This window comes from Balaenoptera physalus, assembly GCF_965194825.1.
Source record: "Balaenoptera physalus genome assembly, chromosome: 6".
Taxonomy (NCBI): Eukaryota; Metazoa; Chordata; class Mammalia; order Artiodactyla; family Balaenopteridae; genus Balaenoptera; species Balaenoptera physalus.
The window spans coordinates 134320548-134340510 of NC_138885.1; the positions used below are offsets into that span (position 1 = coordinate 134320548).

The 19963-nt window shown below is 50.3% G+C and overlaps 1 protein-coding gene across 10 annotated transcripts in view; it reads left to right on the forward strand.

The window, feature by feature from the left end:
• Window positions 1-19963, forward strand: part of AGAP1 (ArfGAP with GTPase domain, ankyrin repeat and PH domain 1) — a 550747-nt gene that overhangs the window by 521310 nt on the left and 9474 nt on the right. For all 10 annotated transcript variants that reach the window (XM_082466340.1, XM_082466341.1, XM_082466330.1 and 7 more), the window contains one exon: window positions 18594-18849. In XM_082466340.1, coding sequence (XP_082322466.1) covers window positions 18594-18849 — 256 coding nt within the window. The remainder of the gene's footprint in view (window positions 1-18593; window positions 18850-19963) is intronic.

A 19963-nucleotide genomic window follows, 5' to 3' on the forward strand; every position in this document is an offset into this window, starting at 1 on the left:
GTATTTGTTTGAGTGATTCACAGGCTGCCCACCAATTGTAGATGCTCTAATATTTACTGATGCATTTTGTGTTCTTAAGCTGCAGGAAATAGGGTTCCTTTTTCACCTGGGTTTAGCTACACTTTAAATTTAGTAAACTAAATCCAGGGCTGTCCATGTAGTTGAAAACGAAGAACACATTGATTCTCTCTCTTATGCAGTGTGTTGGCTCCTGTGAATCACGTTACCACAGCCTATACCACAAAGGTAGTTCTTTTCCCATTGGGATGTATTTATTTATCTTGTCTGCCTCTATTCACCTGTAGCCCAGAACCTGGCACAGTGCGGTACCTCACTCCTAGTGAGTGCTCGATTGACATTTCTTGAAAGAATGAATGCTTAATAGGGCATTAGATGATGGTGGTAATCAAATCAGATTCAGAGAACTCACTTCAAGTAAGGGGAAGAAGGATTCTATGTTTCAAAGTATAGAGGTGGAAGGGAGCTGACATTCATCCCTTGAGGGAATGGAAAAAGGAGGGGTGGAGACCGTACTTGGGGTGCTGTGCAGAGCAGGAAGTGTCCAGGAGGAGAGGGTGCAAGCCAGACCAGTGATGCGGGCAGCGGCAGCTAAGTCCACTTTGTACATTTCTACACAGCTGGCTTTTTCTCAGAGAGCGTGCACTTCTGTGAATTTTTTTTTCCTTCAAAGAAAACATACAAAATTAAAGTCAGTCCAGTCCACTGCTTTAATGCAAAGAGCAAACTTCCATGCTGTTTCCCTGGGCAGGTCTACATGTTTCCTCACTGTTGCGAAAAGGGCGTATTTACCTCTGTGCCTCCTGGTCCCCCAGTCGCCAGGACTGTGTTCCAGCAGATGTACTGCCCAGTGACCACGAGGTGGAGATGAATGCCCACTAGGCCTTGGATGCTAGCATATGACTAAGTGGTGCCTGACTAAATAATAACATAGTGATACCAGTAAACCCTGCGGTTCCCATGAGGGCCCATGTCTGGTGGGGAAACCCAGAGTCTGGAATGAATTTGTTCTATGTAGATTTCATGCTCATGTCAAGTCCTTGTTTCCCACTGGAGAACAAAGAGGAGTTTGCATAGAAGAAAAGGGAGGTGGTTTAACCAGAAGGGCCGTCTGAAAATTACAGATTCCTGTACAGTCAACCTTAATATGCTGCTTTTCCAACGTATAAAGGGGGATTGAATTGCAAGAGTGTCGGTGATAAAGGGTGCATTTGTGGAATGATAACCTGATTGGCGTCCCTGCCTTTTGAATGGCTGACGAGGTCTAATTGGCATATAATGCCCTATAAATTTATTAGCGGGCCTCGCCTCTCATTGGTGGACCTTCTACTGTTAACCACCAAGAAATTACCAATTTTCAGGAGTTAGTCACTCAAGTCGCACTATAACTGGGTTTAAAAAAAAAAAAAAATCCACGCCGCTCATGTTATAAATCAGGCTTATGCCTCATACTGCAGGGCTCCGGCAGCAAATTAGTCACTTGGGTAGGGGAGTTTGGGGCAAGTGGGTTGCAGGGAAGAGCCCGTATTTACCGGGAAGCCCCACTGCCCCCCACTTCTCCGCTCGGCCGTTGCCTGCCCCAGGGCCCCAGCTGCTCAGGCCACCGCCGGGCTGGGTAGAAATTGCAGTTTTGTGGCCATTCTTGTCCAGCGCTTTGATGTTCTCAGGGATACTTTTAACCCCCGGGCATATCACGCAAAGAGGACACGTCCACCCTCTTATTTCGGGAGCAAAATAGAAATATGCAGGATCAGACATAATTATTTCAATTACTTCTCTCTGGTGTTCGAGACACACACTCAAGAGTCACAAATTAGAAAATAATATTCACATGTTTCTTCTAATGGGTAACAGATTAGAGGCATTTTATCTTTTAAAATAATTTCCAAATGTGCCCCGGAGAGTCTGGGAAGGGGCGGGAGAGAGGTGTGGAAACGTAGACACGGCTTTTCCAGGCGAGCCAGAGGCCCCCGTTGGAGCCAAGACCTGGGGACGGCCGTGTGCAGGAGGCGCGTCTGCAATGTGCTCTCGGTTGTTCAGACTTGTGTTATTTTCATCCCTTTTTTTCTACTGGAAACTAGCAGAGACGGGGCTGCACATTTTCTCACTGACCACCGTGTAAACTCAGTCCTCGCTTGTCGATGTACGTGTGAACCCCCTTTTTGATCCCCGTGTGCCACCTCTTCAGCCGTGCTTTCTACCCACACCTCCCCCCACCACATTGGCGTGTCTCTACTCATTTTTCTGTCCCATCAAATTCCTGAAGCTAATCTGTGCCCCTCAGTCTGCCCAGGAGTGTCAGAGGGGATGAAGACAGAGGCTGCAGTGGCCCCAGGCCCCCAGGGCACCGTGTTCTGATGCAGGGATATCATGTCCCTCTAAATCATAAGGGCCCTCACAGTGCCTCTTTCATAATGGAATTGGTTTTTATCAATTCTTGTTTTGAAACACTGATTTCTTCTACTCTGGAAAACAGGTGGGCAATTTCTTCTAGAACAAAACACACAAGTCCCACATTACCTGGCAGCAGCTGTACCCCATGGCATTCATCCCAGAGAAAGAAGGCTTACGTTCACACAAAGACCTTTTAACGAATGTTCACGCAGTTTTATCTGTAACAGCCCAGAATAGGAGACGTCCTTCAGCGGGTGATCCAGTTAAGCAAGCTGGGACACATCCGTGCCGTGGAATAGTACTCAGCAATGCAAAGGAGTGAGCAGTGATACACACAACAGCTTGGGTGGGTCATCAGAGAATTACACTGAGTGAATAAAGCCCATCCCCAAAGACTACAGGCCACATGATTCCATTTACAAAACATTCTCGAAATGGCAAAATTATAGAAACGGAACAGACGAGTGGTTGCCAGGGGGTTGGGGATGCAGAGAATGGGCAGGAGGGAGGTGGGTATGGTTATAATAGAGCAGCCAGAGGGACCCTTGTAAGGGAGATGCCTTATCTTGATTGTGGAGATAGATACGGAAACTTACCTTTAATGAGATTGCATAGAACTAAATCCATACACACGAATACGAACTGCAAGTAAAATGGGAAATCTGAACGCGATGGCTGGATTGTATCGATAGCAAGATATCTTGATCATTATATCGTGCTGTAGTTTTTCAATATGCTACCATTGGGGGACACTAGGTAAGGGGTGCATGGGATCGCTCGGTATTTCTTCTAACTACGTGTGAATCTACAGTTATATCAAATTTTAAGTTATAAAAACAAAGCAAAATCAATGGTGGCTTCCGTAAAAAAGAATCAGGACTCCTTAAGGAAACAGCTTATTCCAAATCTGAGAAAGTAGGATGGACCTAGGACATCCTGCTGTGCCAGAAAGCAAGAGGCCAACAGGGCGTAAGGGTGACGTGTCAGATAGACCAGCACGCAGCACACAGGGGCTCCCACTGGCCAAACTGGAACAATTTAAGAATCAAAAAGCATAATGTCGATAATAGTTTATATGACACACTTAGTTTTTTAAGGTCTAAGAATCTACAGTGATACTCCAGAAAGGGGCAGGGGGGTACCTCTTCTTTATAGAAGATGCCAACTAATAAACAGAAAGAATGAGAGAATCGGAAAAGCTCTGTCTTGTAACTGAGTATGTAATAATTGATCAGCGATCATCAAGTGATGCCACAGCACTTGGGGGGGAAAGGTCTTAGAGGAACAGGAGATTCACCAGCTCGAGGTATCCGCCCCCAGATCACTTGTTAGTTTTAAGAGGAAGAAGGTTCCAGAGAGAGGACAGGGCCAGGGGCCCTGCTTTAACCCTGTGCTCAGACTTGGCCTTGGGACCACCCCCAGTCTGCACCTCCTGATGTGACGGAGGAGAACATGCCACCTGTGTAGTATTCACAACAGAAATATGTGACCTGAATCAAATCAGACAAAACAGGGTGGGGGACCTTCTACCGTAGAAATAGCTTGGAGTCCTTGAAACAATCAATATAATGAAAGACCAAAAAGGGGAGGGAGCTGTTTGTTAGATTAGAGGAGATGAAAGAAATGGGGTGACCAAGTGCATCACATCCTCATTGACTGACTTCTGAATTGGAAGAAAAATTCAACTCTAGAGGACATTTTGGGATCATTTGGGGAAAACCGAATATAGACCACATATTAGCAATAATAATGTTATATGATTTTTGAGGTCCTAGAGTATAATAGTATGAGCCATCAAAAGGCAGGCATGAAATGTCGGAGACTCACACAGTGGTATCTGTGTGAGGGAACAAGAGAGCATTCCAATTCTGGATTTTATCTTTAATTGTGGTAAAATACATATAACATCAAATTTACCGTTTTAGTCAATGTTAAGTGTACAGTCCAGTGGCAGTAAGTACATTCACATTGTCATGCAGCCATCACCACCATTCTCTCCAAAACTTTTTCATCTTCCCAAACTGAAAGTCTGTCGCAATTAAACAGTAACTCCCATCCCCTCTCCCCGAGTCCTTGAGAGCCACCCTTCTACCTTCTGCCGCTATGAATTTGGCCACTCTCGGGACCTCATGTAAGAGGAATCATACAATATTGTTTGCGTGCAGCTGACTTATTTCACTTAGCATCATGTCCTCAAGGTTCACAAATGTTGCAGCCAATATCAGAATTCCCTTCATTTTTAAGGCTGAATAATATTCCACTGCACAGATAGACTACATTTTGTTCATCTGTCGATGAACCTTTGAGTTGCACCTCTTGGCTATTGTGAATAATGCCGTGAACACAGGTGTACAAATATCCCTTTCAGTTCTTCTGGCTATAAACCCAGAATTGGAATTGCTGGATCCTGCAGTCATTCTGTTTAGTTTTTTGAGGCGCCTCCATACTATTTTCCCAGGGTCTGGATTTTTGACACATTTTAAATGGAGTGTTGGCTGTCTCGATGAAATGCTTTTTTTCTAAAAGCCTTTTTAAAGTCTCTCAAACATCCTCACGCACAAGGACAGATTGGAAAGCCCAGAGCATGGGCTTGAGAGCAGAGACTCGCCCTGGTCTCCTGGCTGCCCCAGCGAGCGGTCCCGCCTTGGACAAAACCATCCGCAGAAAGGGACTGGGCTGATGGGACTTCCCAGTTACGTCAGGTTGTAAAATATATTTGGGGGATAGATGTGGTAGTAGCTGGTTCTTAACTTTGCCAAGTTAGGAAATTAAATAAATCATTTACTATCACCATGATTTCGTGAAAGGACATGTTAGCACCCAGAAGGCAGAAAGAAAGTAGCATCAGAAAAAGGCCTGCCTTAAAAATTTAAAAATCTAGCTTTATGGAAACCTCACTACAGTGGGTTGGTGACAGCTTTGCCACCAACTGATACTTGAAAGCAACTGGCCTGTCCTGGGCCAGCTAGAGAATTTATGGGGCTCAGTAGAGAATAAAACTGTGTGGCCCTTGTCCAGTAATTATCAGGAATTTCAAGACAGCACCCTTAGACCATTACACCAAGCACAGGCCCCTTCTGAGCTCAGGGTCCAGCTGCAGAGCTTGCACCCAGGTGAAGCCGGCATCGGGCTGGTGAACCCCTGAGGTCTTCTTCATGCCACTGTGCCAAGATTCCCTCTCCAGGAAAAAGCAGAGCAGATAGACTCGAGTGTCGCCATTAATGTTTTAATGTCTTAATTATCAAAGACAATGCCATTGGGCAAGTTAAACTCTGTGTCAATTGTGGAAAATAAAACATCTGACCAATTTCTGCCTTCTGATCCCATTAGATAGAAGTTTGGTGATTTTAAGGAAGAAATTTAGCTTTAGCTTCTTTCATAGTAAATGCTTTCCTTACTCCAGAGAATTCACGTATACACTCCTGATGAATCATTCTTGTGATCAGCCCCACCCCTTCACAACCAAATTTAGAAAAAAATACTACCTAGTGGATGTGTAGATTTGGGTCTGATATTTTTAACATTTACGATTAGTTGAGAATGAAAAACTAGCATTCTTCATTTGTTGGGTTTTCTCTAAGAGGGTCTCTAATCAAATTGCAGTTGTCATTACATTGGAACGGAATTCATCTTGGCCCGTGTGACTGGCTGCTGGCAAGGCATCCCCACTGTAAGGAATGTGTCAGTCCAGCTGACCCCTGATCATATTAGCGTCTTTCAGCATGTTTCTGTGTTTTCATATTTTGAAAAAAAATAACACGCAAATTTCTTTTAAATGCCCTTATCCATTTGCAAACCCTCTGGAATGCTTTTCCTCTTTTAAAATCTGTTTCGCTGTTGTTGTTATTGTTTTGTTTGTTTTGCCATTGAGGAACCATGTGATTCTTCCAATCCCCTGTGCGCACCCACCCCCAGAGAAAATTAAAAGGAAATCTACATTAAGATGATTCTTTATTGTTTAAAATCAATCATCTTGTGTCTTAAAAAATAATAATATTACCAAAGACTGTCGTTCTTAAAGCCACTTGGCAGTTTTTACTAGAAACCTACTCAAAACTCTCCATTGCTTTCCAAATGTGTCACCACTCCATAACCTACAGCCTCTCTCTCTCTCTCTCTCTCTCTCTCTCTCTCTCTCTCTCTCTCTCTTTCTCTCTCTCTCTCTCTGTTTAATGACCACTTAGCCAGCAGCCACCGGGTCATGCTTGGCCCTCTGCCCCACTCCATCCTGTCGCTCGATTTTTCTTTTAAGAACAGCTGTGGAGTTTTTGCTCCCTGGTGTTTAAAGGGCACTGGTGCCCACCCAGCAAAGGCTTATATCCATTTTACAGTATTCCGAGTGGAGGAAAAGGGCCATTTCTCTTCCCTTATCTGTTTATGATGTGATATGTTCCAAAGCCGATCCCATCAGCCACTGTTATGGTGAACTTAATTCGCTGTGATGGGGGTCCTACCAACAGGGCTGTCGAGAGTGCCGCCGAGGTGCGTCCCGTTTCATGCCACATTACGCAGAATCTAGGACCGCCTCACTTGACTGGCTCGGGCTCCCTCTCACTTGGCACAGATTTATCGGGATTTATGCTTTAAAACAGTTGTCCGCCTTTTTTCTAATGTTGAACTACAGAAACATCCAGTGTGTGTGTGGCTCCTGCAGCTTAGCTAGGGTTACTATGTAAAAACACACAATTTGCAAACTAACTCACAAACTTAATTTATCAGACTAGCTTTGCACGTAACAATAAAGGCGTCTGTGCTAAAATTCCAACGAGATGACCTGTGTCTGTGAGTGGAAATGACAAGGAGGAAGCAGAGAGACAAGAAGAGAGTCTGTGAGTGGAGGAGGGGTGCTATGGCCGTGTTTCCCCTTAACTTCCTATGTCTTCTTGTCTTATTTTACGATAGATTAGAAAATAGGGGGAAATCGTGAAAACTTCAAAATAAAAAATATTTTCAATAAAAATATTGAAAATAAAAACCATTGAAAATTTTAAAAATTGAAAAAAATGTTGAAAATATTTCAGCTGCTTCTGGAACAATCTGATGTTCTGCCTTTTTCTACTGGCATAACCTGCTTCCGAAAATGATTCCCCTAAGAGTTAGACTTTCTCTAAATTGCTCTCAGCGCCCCCCACTCTGCTTCCTCCCCACTCCACCTGCCGCCTACACCGGCCTCTGGGTTCCCTGTCCACTGCCCCCAGCTCTGTCCGTTGCACCCTGAAGACAGCCCTCCACCCCTGCCCTGCCTTCCCTTGACCCATACCCACCTTTTCTAACCTGGTGGCCTCCTGAGTGGACAGTTACAGGGTAGGCTCTGGGGGCTGTGATTCCAGGGACCAGCAAATAAATGCAGCAGGTTCTTTCATTCTGGAATGAATTTCCCATGAGTGGAGCTTGGGAAAGCAGTGCAGGGCGCTCGCAGCAGGCCAGTGGGTGAGGGAGACTCTCCGGGCCGCTCGCCGGGGCAGTGATGCCACCTCTGGGGGTCACGGTGCTGGTGGCAGCAGGACAGCATCCAGTGGAGAGGCCCCTTGGCTGCATCTCTGCCTCGTCTGGGAGTGACCCGAGGTTGAGCTGGTCCCGAACAAGGTGGTTGAAAGCTATGAGTCAGTGGCTGCCCTCGGTGCTACTCGACGTACAGATGTATTTGTCCGGACGGAAAGCTCAGCGGAGGCGTTCCGTTGCACAGACCCGGTAAGTGGGGAGATGTCTGGCCTGACCGTGCGGGGCTCACCCAGTCCCAGGGGGGCAGCGAGCACCTTCCATCCATCATTTACCTCCCAAGTGGAGGCTCTGGGGGGCCTTGAACTTCAGAACCTTCAGCCTCTCCAGAGGGGAAACCGAGGTCGCGGAGAGGATGAGTGCAGCCTCGCTCCCCGAAAGGGCCACGTCTCTTTTTCCCTGCGAGCACCGGCACATCGCAGACACCTAACAGGTTGTGGAACTTGAGCCGGGTTTTGTGCATTAATTCGTCTAATGCCTCCTCACGTCCAGGCCAGCGCGAGCCGGTGACCCAGCCTGACATCTCCTTTATTCCTGCTTTGAGGTTCCGAAGCAAAATCCTCCCAGGTTGCCTCAGATCTTTAGAGGGTTGATGTTGCATTTGCGTCACTGCTTGTATCCTGGGATATATTCCCACTCAGCCCGGTCAGGTTCCAAACAGGCAGGTGCTGGGAGATGCCCGGTGCTCATGACAACAAAGCCACGCGGGCCCCAGGCCTCCACCGGGACCTCGGACTAAGGTGTGGGGGGAGACCAGCGCCCTTACCCTCACCTCCTGGGACGGCGCGGGGCCTCCACCTGAGTACAGACTCGCTCCTGGGCTGCCGGGGCCGGAATCTGCCCACCCGCCCCCAGCCCCTGCTACCTGGCACACTTCACTGTGACTCGCCGAAGTAATAAGCCTAATGCAGTTGACTTTATTTAATTAATAATGATCCTGTTCTGTTCCTCCGAGCTCATAAAGCACCCTGCAGGTTGGCAAAAACACTCATAATATTGATCCGAAGTCAGGCAGGATGTTTATTTTGTCTTTGCCCCGTGAGCATAAATCCTTGTTCATTGCCTCCTGCTCTCTGCATGTGGGATTTACAGTGGCCAGTTCCTTAAAAGCTTTTGGTAATTAAGGAATAAATAGCCATCAGTCTTTGTTGGCTGCCCTCCCCCATCCCGAGGCCGGCCCCCTTGGCAACGCGGCCGGGGGAGAAAGCATGCGTGCCGGGGCTCGCAGTGGGCCGGGGTCTTCCCCTGCAGAGAGAGGAAGCCCCTCTGTTTTCCTAACATATTGTTCCAGCCCCCTCTACCATGCCTCCCCTCCCAGTTCCTGTTTTGCTTGAGGCCGAAAGACACTTGGGAAATTCCTTGCTGCTAGCTAGCGCTTTCTTTCCTCTTCCTGGCCTCTTGGGTCACCATTTAAAGCCGTGCAGGTCTCCTCCAGTTTCTCCTCCTCATCCCTGAGGACATTCCTCCACTCCGGTATACTTTGCTACAAAATCTCCTTTGAAATCACTGTTGAGAGACTTCCCTAGAGGTCCGGTGCTTAAGGCTCCACGCTTCCAATGCAGGGGGCGCGGGTTCGATCCCTGGTCAGGGAACTAAGATCCCACATGCCGCGAGGGGCGGCCAAATAAATAAATAAAGTCACTATTGAAAAATCCTTTCCCACCCCCTGAGGGGGAAAGAAAAAAGATGTTTCTGGAAGAAGCAGTGTGATAAGCACCCAAAAAGCTCTTGGCCTTGTAACATTTGGGAGGAGGGTCTCCCATCAAAATGAACACATTAGACTTGACACTGAGGGAGCTTTTGGGAAAGGCCATTCCTGCCCAGTGTCTTAACCAGAGAAAGCCTCGTTTGTGGAGATGGAAAGGCTGACCACTCCTCACGTCACCCCAAAATATCGTCCATCCTGCCTCCACGATGGGCCCCTTGAGGACCCAGGGAACGTCTGGTCACGGCTCCCGGGTCTGCTCCTGGGGACCACAGAACAGTGCTGAAAGCCAGTCAGAAGCATTGTGGTTATTTGCTAAAACGGTCTTTGCTGGGAATCCAGCGCATTAACCTTGTTACCCTTGGCCGCCTGCTGGGCCCTCCCTGCCAGACCCCAAACACAGCTGGTGGCAGCCGAGTGTGGCTGCATCCTTGTGGCCCTCCAGTGGACAGAGGAGGGGCCACCGACACATCAAGATGGCGTTTCTCTAAGGGGGGTGGCCCGGGTCTCGTGCGGCTCCAACTCAGCCTCAGCTTTCCCGAAGGGTCTATGAGACCCACCCTGCCCTTTGCTCCACGCTGACAGCACACATTTGTGGTGCTCCAGTGACGTCATGGCCACCAACGGGGACAGGTGTCCCCCGGGACCTGGCTGCTAGAGAGGCTGCTGTCCTGAGCGCTGGCATCTGCACTGGCTTCCGTTCCACTCAGCCTCCCCCACACACATTGGTGATTTCCTTTCTCTTTATTCTGCATTTATTGTTATTCCCAAATAACTTTGGTAAGAAAAACAATGGGAGAGAAAAACCCTCCCTCCTGCTGATCTAGACAGGTTGTCTAGATCAGCACTCTCCTCTGCAAGGATGGAGAAGTTCTAGATCCCGTCATAGAGACGCTCTAGATCGTCTGCACTGCCCGAGACAGCCGCCGCCAGCCCTGGCGCCACTGAGTGCTTTACCTGTGTGACGCGTCTAGAGGAGTGGGACTTGTTGTTTTATCTGGATTAATTTAAACACCTGTGCGTGGCTCATGCTGCCCCCGGGGTGGTACAGCTCTAGATTCTCCAAAGCGACGCACACTTGACCCATCACCACGTGGTGAGATGGTTGAAGAGAACAGGTGGGCGGAGTGCTGTGCTGGGGACTCAGCTAGAATCCCACAACCCAGGCGAAGCCCTTCCAGATGGGATCAAGTTTCCTTATTCGGGAGGTGGCAGAGCCTGGAGGAAGAGCTCAGGCAGTGACCACCGGGGACAGCCGCTCGGCCGTCACAGGTCACAGGTCGGGGACCCAGCAAGACCGTCTTCACCTTCTAAAATGTGGGGGAGTGATGGCAGGACCTACCCCACCAGGTGTTGTCAGAATGAAACCAGATAATTACTCGGCCCAGCGGCTAACACATCAGAAGGACTTAATAAACCTTAGCTCTGAAGCTGCTGGGGATTTTCCTAGTGTGTGTAACGGAGTCCAGCTGTTTTACCAGCGACCTGTCCATGGTTGATCACCTAATGCCCATTGCTTGGCTCATGCCGAATGGTAAATAAAGGTCAAGGAAGGATGAGAAAGGCTTAAAGTTTACTATAAAACTGCAAACAGGGCTTCCCTTGTGGCGCAGTGGTTGAGAGTCTGCCTGCCAATGCAGGGGACACGGGTTCGAGCCCTGGTCTGGGAAGATCCCACATGCCACGGAGCAACTAGGCCTGTGAGCCACAACTACTGAGCCTGCGCATCTGGAGCCTGTGCTCTGCAACAAGAGAGGCCACGATAGTGAGAGGCCACGATAGTGAGAGGCCCGCGCACCGTGATGAAGAGTGGCCCCCGCTTGCTGCAACTGGAGAAAGCCCTCGCACAGAAGCGAAGACCCAACACAGCCAAAAAAATAAAATAAATAAAGAATTATTTTTTTTAAAAAACTGCAAACAAAGATTGACATGTACACAGTACTATATATAAAACAGATAACCAATAAGGACCTACTATATAGCACAGGGAACTCTACTCAGTACTCTGTAATGACCTATATGGGATAAGAATCTAAAGAGTGGATATGGGTATATGCATAGTGGATTCACTGTGCTATACACCTGAAACTAACACAACACTGTAAATCAACTATACTCCAATAAAAATTTTGAAAAAACAAAGAAAAAGAAAAATACCTAAAAACGCCCCCCCCAAAAAACAGCAAACATTGTTGAGGACAACATCCTAGTCAATTCACATGGCCAAGGCATCCCGCTGCGGCTTTTCTGCTCACTGGGCTAAGAAGGCACTGGTCCCCGTATCAGGCAGGCTGAAGTGCTAGGGACACCCAACCCTTCCCGTGACACCCTTCAGTTACTTGAGGGCAGATGAACCCTCACAATGGGTTGCTGTCTTTGTCCCCACTGTCATCAGGTACAGTGCTGTCACGTGGCTGGTCTTGCCCTAGTGGCATCCTTGGCTCCTGGATGCCCGCAGACCTCACCTGGCTCGCCACTGACCCACGTGTTTCCCCAGAGCTGAGCACCACAGTGGTCTTCCAGCTCCTGGCACAGCGGCCCTCGCCCCAGGACTGGCCCCCGGGACTCACGATGGAACTCAGCCCAGCCCACACGTGGGTGGGTCGTGGCCACAGAGATTGGAATGAAGCTCTACTTCCCCACAACCCTGAACTCCCACGTTTTCTTCTGCAAACGTAAATGCTTATTTCTGACCCCTCATCTTCTCTTCTCGACACTAACCTTGATTCTGTCATGGTCTGAGCTAGCCGTCCTCGACGGGTGAGCATCACCTGGTTTATGTTAATCGGCCCCGGGAGTTGCTGGCACCACAGTAGACGGGAGGGGACCAGAGTCAGCCTCGCTCACATTCAGGCACGCGTGGACTAGAAAGCCCTCCCGCCGTCTCCGTCCGGTCCCCACAGGCTGGGAGAGCCCAACATCCGTCCTTCTCCAGAGAGGAGCTGCAGCCGGTCCGCAGGCCGGTCTTGAAGCCCAGCGCCGTCTGGGGGCCTGATCCCCAGTCCCCAGCTGGGGCCACATCCGTCCACAGCCCTGTCAGCCTGGATGGTGTGGGATTCCTCAGGTCTTGGCATCCGGCCGTCCTAATTCAAAAAAGGAAAAGCCGTGCCCGTCAATTCCAGACTCCACCCTTTTCCCCATCTTCTGAAGCTTGCCACAAAAATGACCCATCGGGGCTTCCCTGGTGGCGCGGTGGTTGAGACTCTGCCTGCCAATGCAGGGGACACGGGTTCGAGCCCTGCCCTGGGAAGATCCCACATGCCGCGGAGCAACTAGGCCCGTGAGCCACAACTACTGAGCCTGCGCGTCTGGAGCCTGTGCTCCGCAACAAGAGAGGCCGCGATAGTGAGAGATCCGCGCACCGCGATGAAGAGTGGCCCCCGCTCGCCGCAACTAGAGAAAGCCCTCGCACAGAAACGAAGACCCAACACAGCCAAAAATTAATTAATTAATTAATTAATAAAAATAAGGTACCACTTACTTTAAAAAAAAAAAAAATGACCCATCTCTTTTCCTGAAGCCTTTCCTTTATGTCATGATTTCCCAAAACATGGCCACAATTCTGCTGTCACACCTGCATGGTGTTCAGCATTCGACATGTAGGTCACTCGTGAGAACATGGAGGGTGTTCCGGGGTCAGGAATCGTCAACAAAGCCGGTCCCTGTTGTCACCATCGTCACCGTCACCAGCAGCACCATCACAGTAAGCGCTCCTGCGGCTTGCAGGTGGCACCTCCTCAGTGGGGCCTCACAGTATTTACTGGTGCTGGCAGTTGATTCCATTTGGCAGCACTAAACCTGCGGGTTGCAGGTGAGGTGTGCCCCAGGGATCCCCTTTGGTGGAGCCTTGGCAGAGTCAACACCCTTCAAGGTCAAGTGTGGCAAAGCCTCATCTGTCCGGCTGCAGGCCTAGCAGACCAGCTGAGCCCGGCAGACCCCACAGGACCCTGGACTCACGGCTTCCGAGACCTGGGCCCCAGGCTCACACCCCAGGCGGTCTCCTGGGCCCAGAGGGCATGGACAGCTACCTAGAAAGGGTTTCATCTTAGGCAAGAAGGAGAGAAAATATTTACTATTGTGCCTTCGATTGTATCTTGTCTTTCTCTTTGGGGGGATTGGGTTGGTGTCTTTCTTCTGATTAGTGGCCCGTTCTCTCATTTTCCCTGGTCCCGTGCAGTTGATTTATTTAAAGGTGTGTCAGCACAGGGCTCAAATGAGGAGCCGGGCCCCCTCCTTTCTGCTGATGGCCGGCCGTGCCAATAATTCATTTTTTAGCTCATTAGCCAACGGAGGCTGTGAGCCGCGGGCCTCCAGGGGACTGGAATGAGGTGAGGTGATCTACTGCCAGCTACGCTGCTCTTGAACTGGCCTTCCTTGGGGAAGAAGAAAGGCTGGGCCGAGACAAGCCGGGAATCCCAGAAGCAAGATTGGGACGTCAAAGTCACCATTAGGGTATCTGTGCTTTGGCATCATGGTTTCTTGGGGCGAATGGTTTTAGACAGAATATTCTCGCAGAAAAGGAATCATTGTCAGAGTATCCATCTTTCACACGGTAACTGTTGGCACAGAAGCCAAGTGGAAACAATGGACCATGTGGCTGTCCAGTGTATTAGTTAGACCAGCTGCCATAACAAAATACCATAGACGGGGGTAGAGGAGGTGGAGGGGTTAAATGATAGAAATGTATTTTCTCACAGCTCCGGAGGCTGAAAGTCCAAGGTCAGGGTGTCGGCAGGGTTGCTTTCTGTTGAGGCCTCTTCCTGGCCTGCAGACCCACCTACCGGCTGTGTCCTCTCCTCTGTGCACGAGGAGAAAGAGTTCCCAGCTGTCTCTTCTCCTTCTTATACGGACCAGGACCGTGACCTTGGTCAACCTCAATTACTTCCTAAATGCTCTTGTCTTCAAATACAGTCACATTGGGTGGGGTAGGGCTTCAGCACATGAATTTGGGGGGACACAGTTCAGTCCATAACATCCAGGAAGGCTTTAGATGCCTCAAGGCCACGGGCAGAGGCCAACCAGACTTGGCCCCAGTGGTCCTGACAGCTATGGGGTCGTTTGAATTTGCTGAGCGCTCCTCACCCCAATGTGTCAGGTCCTTCTGCACCCTGGAGGGGGAGCCCCACAGGACACCCATGGGTTTGTCAAGGCCTCTGGCCAGGATCCCTTCGCCCACCCAGCGGGAGTGTCAGGCCCCACCCCCCTGCCACCAACACCACCTCGTCACCCGCGCCACCCCCATGGGGAGCGCTTGTGTGCATGACAGCAATGCGAATCTTGAGAGATGTTATTCTCTTCAAGCATCACGACACCCACGGCTGCCATTTGTCAGGTGACCACTGTGCACGGCCAGCACATCATCCGAACACATGACTTCAAATTCCAAAACCACCTTGCCTGCTGTAGACGTCACTGTGCCCGTTTTACAGGTGAGGAAACGAGGGCCCAAGCAGTGACTGAAGTTGCAAAAGTCTGCACCACAAAGAAGAACAAAGCAAGCACATAAACGCCAGCCTCTCCAAGGCCGAAAACCGCAGCCTTTTAGCTCAACGCGGATTCTCTTCTCCCTCCCTCTGGCCGCTGCAGGAAGCATGCAGAATTAAGCTTTCCTCCTAGTTTGTTAGTGTGGACACTGACCACAGGATATAGGCTGTAACTAATATTAAGTGCTGATGCACGCATGGGGGTCGCTGAATTAGCTCCCACAAAACGGAAACGTTCCCGAATCCCCTGTTCCTTCCAGCTGGATTTCAGCTGTGGAGAAGCAGCACGCCTGACACAGACTCAAGGCCCAGTGGTCTGCCTTCCTTTGCTCTCCGGCCTCCTGGTGTCTGAAAAAAACAAAACAAAACACTGAAACATCACCGTCCTGCAGGACCCAGAAGCCGGCATCGAATGCTTATTTTTAAATAACACAAGAAGTTTTGGTGAAGAGCCGCGATCCTGTCAGATAATAAAAACCATGCACTGAACAGATCTGGGGGCGCCCTTGGTGGAGGTGAGGGGCCATGTGGACGTGGGCCTGGGAGAGGTGGACCCCAAAGAGAAGGCTGCCTAGAGGCTTTCACTGGTTTTGTCTCCTTGCAGCATCGCTTGGGGACGGTTCCCAGTATCAAGCCTGTTTTCTGTATTTGAGTTGTTGGAGGTTCTGAAACTCTTACAAATAATCATCACCCCGCTCCAAGCCAAGGAAGCCCAAGCCCCAGGCGCTTCTCCCTGTTCCTCATTTGACATACATAATCTCAGAGTCTTTCTCTTAAAGAAGTCTCCTCAAATGGTATGTGTTTTCAGCCCCACGATACCTGGACCCGCCTTTATTACGTATTGCGAACGACACTGATTTTTAAAAGCAAAGAACAGCTTAAATGCACTCATCATTCAGACACGTGTCGAGTTCAGTGAATTCAGGTGAGCTTGGGGTGGGGCGTTCCCCAAGAGAACACACTGACCACGGGAGAGGAGCTAGAAGCTGGGGGGTCTGACCTCGTTCTTTGGCTGGGGTCTTCGAATATTTTTTTAAAAATGGAATAATTGCAGTTAGGACTATAGCTACCATGTTCCGTCCTCTGGTTTATCCCTGAATGACTTGGCAATGAGTATTAAAATCAACCGGAGCAGAGTAAAAGAGGTCTGATTTTAATGCCTACCAAAAAATGAGAATTAGCAGATTGGAACTTGAAAATCTAGCTGTTATCTCCCCCACTACTGTCCCTTTTCATTTAATTCGCGTTTTGCTCTTCGGCGATTTATGAAATGCATCAACATATGTTTAATACATTTTAAATAAGGTTTTTAAATAACACGAAAAGCACGGCCCGTCCTGGGGTTTTTTTGTCTTTCACCTCTTCCGGTATTTCCAAGGTGTTGCCGGCGCTTTTGTGCTTGTGTTTTGGCCCAAGTCAGGGATGGTGTGCAGCCGGCCTCCGAGCTGCGGGCTCTGGTGTGAGTTCTCGGCTGCAGCCACGTGCTTGTCCTGGAAATCGCCTAATGAAAAGGGTCGGGGGGTCGCTCGGGGGTCCCTCGTATGGACCAGGAAGTGAAGCAAAACTAATCCAGATTTACTCCTGGAAGAAAATGTTTGCCTAAGTATTTAGAAACAGATTAGGGCTAACCCGACACTAGATCACCAGGAGCAATGTAAACACGGGTAAAAGGTGTAAACAGGGCCTTTATTCTGTACTTGGAAAGGAAAAATGTCACGGGGTAACGAGTTTTCTTTCTCCAGTCTAGCGGAGGCCCCAGGTGATTCCTCTGTGTGGTTTGTAGCTATGTACCCTCCTGACTCCCCCGGAGAAAACGCTGAGTTTTAGGAGAGGGCAATTGTGGATCAGTGTATATGTATGTCTCTGGGGGTGATTACAGTCACTTCTTATCTCTAGGGCTTCTGTTTCTTCTTTCATCAGCCTCATCAAAGAGCATCCGTCCGGGGACTTCCCTGGCGGTCCCAGTGGTTAAGGCTTTGCCTTCCACTGCAGGGGGTGCAGGTTCAGTCCCTGGTAGGGGAGCTAGGATCCCACATGCCTCGCGGCCATAAAACAGAAGCAATATTGTAACAAATAAAGTAAAGACTTTTAAAAAATTGTCCACATCAAAAAAAAAAAAAAAAGCATCTGTCCGGCCTAAGGTCCCCCACCCCACTCCCCCTACCTCCCTCCCTGCCCCGGCCTCATTCTGTTCCCAGACTCTCTCATTTCAAGAGCTACTTGTGAAATCTCACTTCTGTCTTTTGCATTCCCCCCCCCACACACTTTTTTTCCCCCTAGCAGTGCTGCAGTCTTGAGGATTACTGAGTTGTTTTCAGTGGTTTTCACCTTTATTAGAAGAGGCAACACCCAAATCCACCATTAGCGGCCCAAGTGCAGGAGTAGACGGTCCGGGGTCTTCTCCTTCCGGTCAATATGAACACACCTTGCTGTTGGTTTCTTCTTCTCTTTTTCTTCAGCTCCTCTTCCCATCCTGCCCCCTCCTTCCTTCCCCAGCCCTCCTTCCAGATGTCTCAGGCAACATCCTGTCCTCTTTGGGCCCCAGAGAGGGGGCCTGTTGTCACTCCCACCCCGCTGGGGTCATGCTCCTGGGGGAGGGGCACCAGCTGCCATGCTCATCGTGCCTCACACCTTCCCTCCCCATGTCCTCCTGCCCGCTGCACCCTAACCCACCTGCCTGGCCTCTGAGGCTGGGCCCCGGCCCACTTTCCCTCGAAAACCCACCCGGCTGCTCTTTGTGTTGAAGGAGTTGTTGACGCCCTCACCGCGGCTCCCCCAGGTATCCTGAGAGCTAACAGAGCCGAGCAGGGTCACTTGCATCTCTTTTCCCCATTGGATTCGCTGCCTTTTCATATGTGGTCTGTAGCAACATTTTCTTCTACGGGAGTGTGTATAAGACCCCCGAGCTCACACACACCCGCTCCCCGGCCGATGAGGCTGAGAACTAAGCCCTCGAGGTCACACCAGGTGGGAGAGCCCGCCGGCCACCCTGCCCCCTGGACTCCAGCCACGTGGCCTGTAATCCTGGCTCTGACTGTGGCTGCTTAAAGTGGATCGGGCCTCCGGGCCTGTGGCATCCATCCGGCGTTGGGCGAGACCCCGGGCAGCAGGGTGATTCTTCTGGGGCCACAAAAAGCGCAAGAAATCCCATGAGAGCTCAAGGCCCATCCCTGGTTCTCACACCTTAGGGCGTCAGAATCCCCTGCAGGGCTGGTTAAAACACATCCCAGGGGTTCTGATTCTGGGGGCTGGGACGGGGCCTGAGAACCTGCATCTCTAACAGGTGCCCAGGTGGTGCTCCTGGTGGGGACCCACTTTGTACACTGTAGGGGAGCCTTTCCCCGGAGGGGGGCTTCCTGGTGCCGGGTGAAGACACTTGTCACCGCCCCCTGGACGCCTCCGGACCACGCACCACACGGTGGTCGCTGGGCAGAGGGGTGCAGCCTCGGTTCTCCCGCGCGATCGTGACCTCGCCTGTCTGGTGACTCTTGCAGGGAAGAGAAGGAGCGGTGGATCCGGGCCAAGTACGAGCAGAAGCTCTTCCTGGCCCCGCTGTCGTGCACGGAGCTGTCCCTGGGCCAGCACCTGCTGCGGGCCACTGCCGACGAGGACCTGCGGATGGTCATCTTGCTGCTGGCGCATGGCTCCCGGGACGAAGTGAACGAGACCTGCGGGGAGGGGGACGGCCGCACGGCACTGCACCTGGCCTGCCGGAAGGGCAATGTGGTCCTGGCCCAGCTCCTCATCTGGGTAGGTCGCCCACGTGCCCTCGGCTGGGAGCCGGGTCGCAGCGGGCACTTAGCGCTGCTCCGCGGGCATCATTCTGGGAGAAGGCTATCGTTGCCCGCCTGGAAGTGGGAAGCATTAGTAATAGGGAATTTAGGATTTGGGGTGGGGGGCTCCCTTTCAGCCCAGCTGTGTGAGGGCACACACAGAGCACCAGTTTAAAAGGGAGGAATGAAGTCTCCTTATGCGGGCACAGTGGTCCACTTTGCACAGCATTTGCTAGCGTGTCTGCCGAGTTCATCTTTGGGATGACCCCCCCCCGCCCTTGGGTCAAGCATAGTTGGTGATGTCGCTCTTGTTGCTTTGACAAAAGACTCCCATCATCGTTTTGTGGGGAAGGTGGGGAGAGAGAGGATATAAACTGAACGGTTTATGTGGTTTTCCCGTTGCCACACCTTTGGATTTTTCGTTCACATAACACAAAAATGCTGGGCCCTAGACTTTGAGATTTGATGTGATCGGAGTTTGTCAAAGGGCTTCTTCTGGACTCTTCCGATTAATTTCCACTGGGGAAAGTTATCTTTTTAATCTCTATTGAAGCATTTGCCACGCAGCTTGAATGGGGAGAAGAAAGGGAGAAAATGACAGTGCCATCCAGGAGCTGCTTCTGAGAAGCCCACACCCCCTGCCTAGCCGCTGCCCGCATGCCTTTGGGGTCCTCGGCCACAGCAGGTCCCCATTCGAAGGGTGGCAGAAAGCTGCCCATTGAGAGGGTCCTGGGTAGGGAGGGGAGGTGTGTGCTCACCAGTGGGACACTGTGCAGAGGTGTGTCACCTGCTGGGGGCTCTTCTGTTCCCAACCCCAGGGGCAGGCGATGGGTCTGTCCAGCACAGCTGAGAACGATGCCAGTTTCTACATATTTTTACCTGACTCTTGGGATGGGTGTGATGGGAGAATTAGATACACAGATATCAGAATCACTCAATGTTCAGCTTCATGTTAGCAGTTGCATATGAGTCTGCTGGGGCTGCCCTGACAAAAGACTACAGACTCTGGGGGTTAAACAACAGAAATTTATTTTCTCACAGTTCTGGAGGCCAGAAGTCCAAGTCCAAGGTCAAGGTGAGGGCAGGGTCTT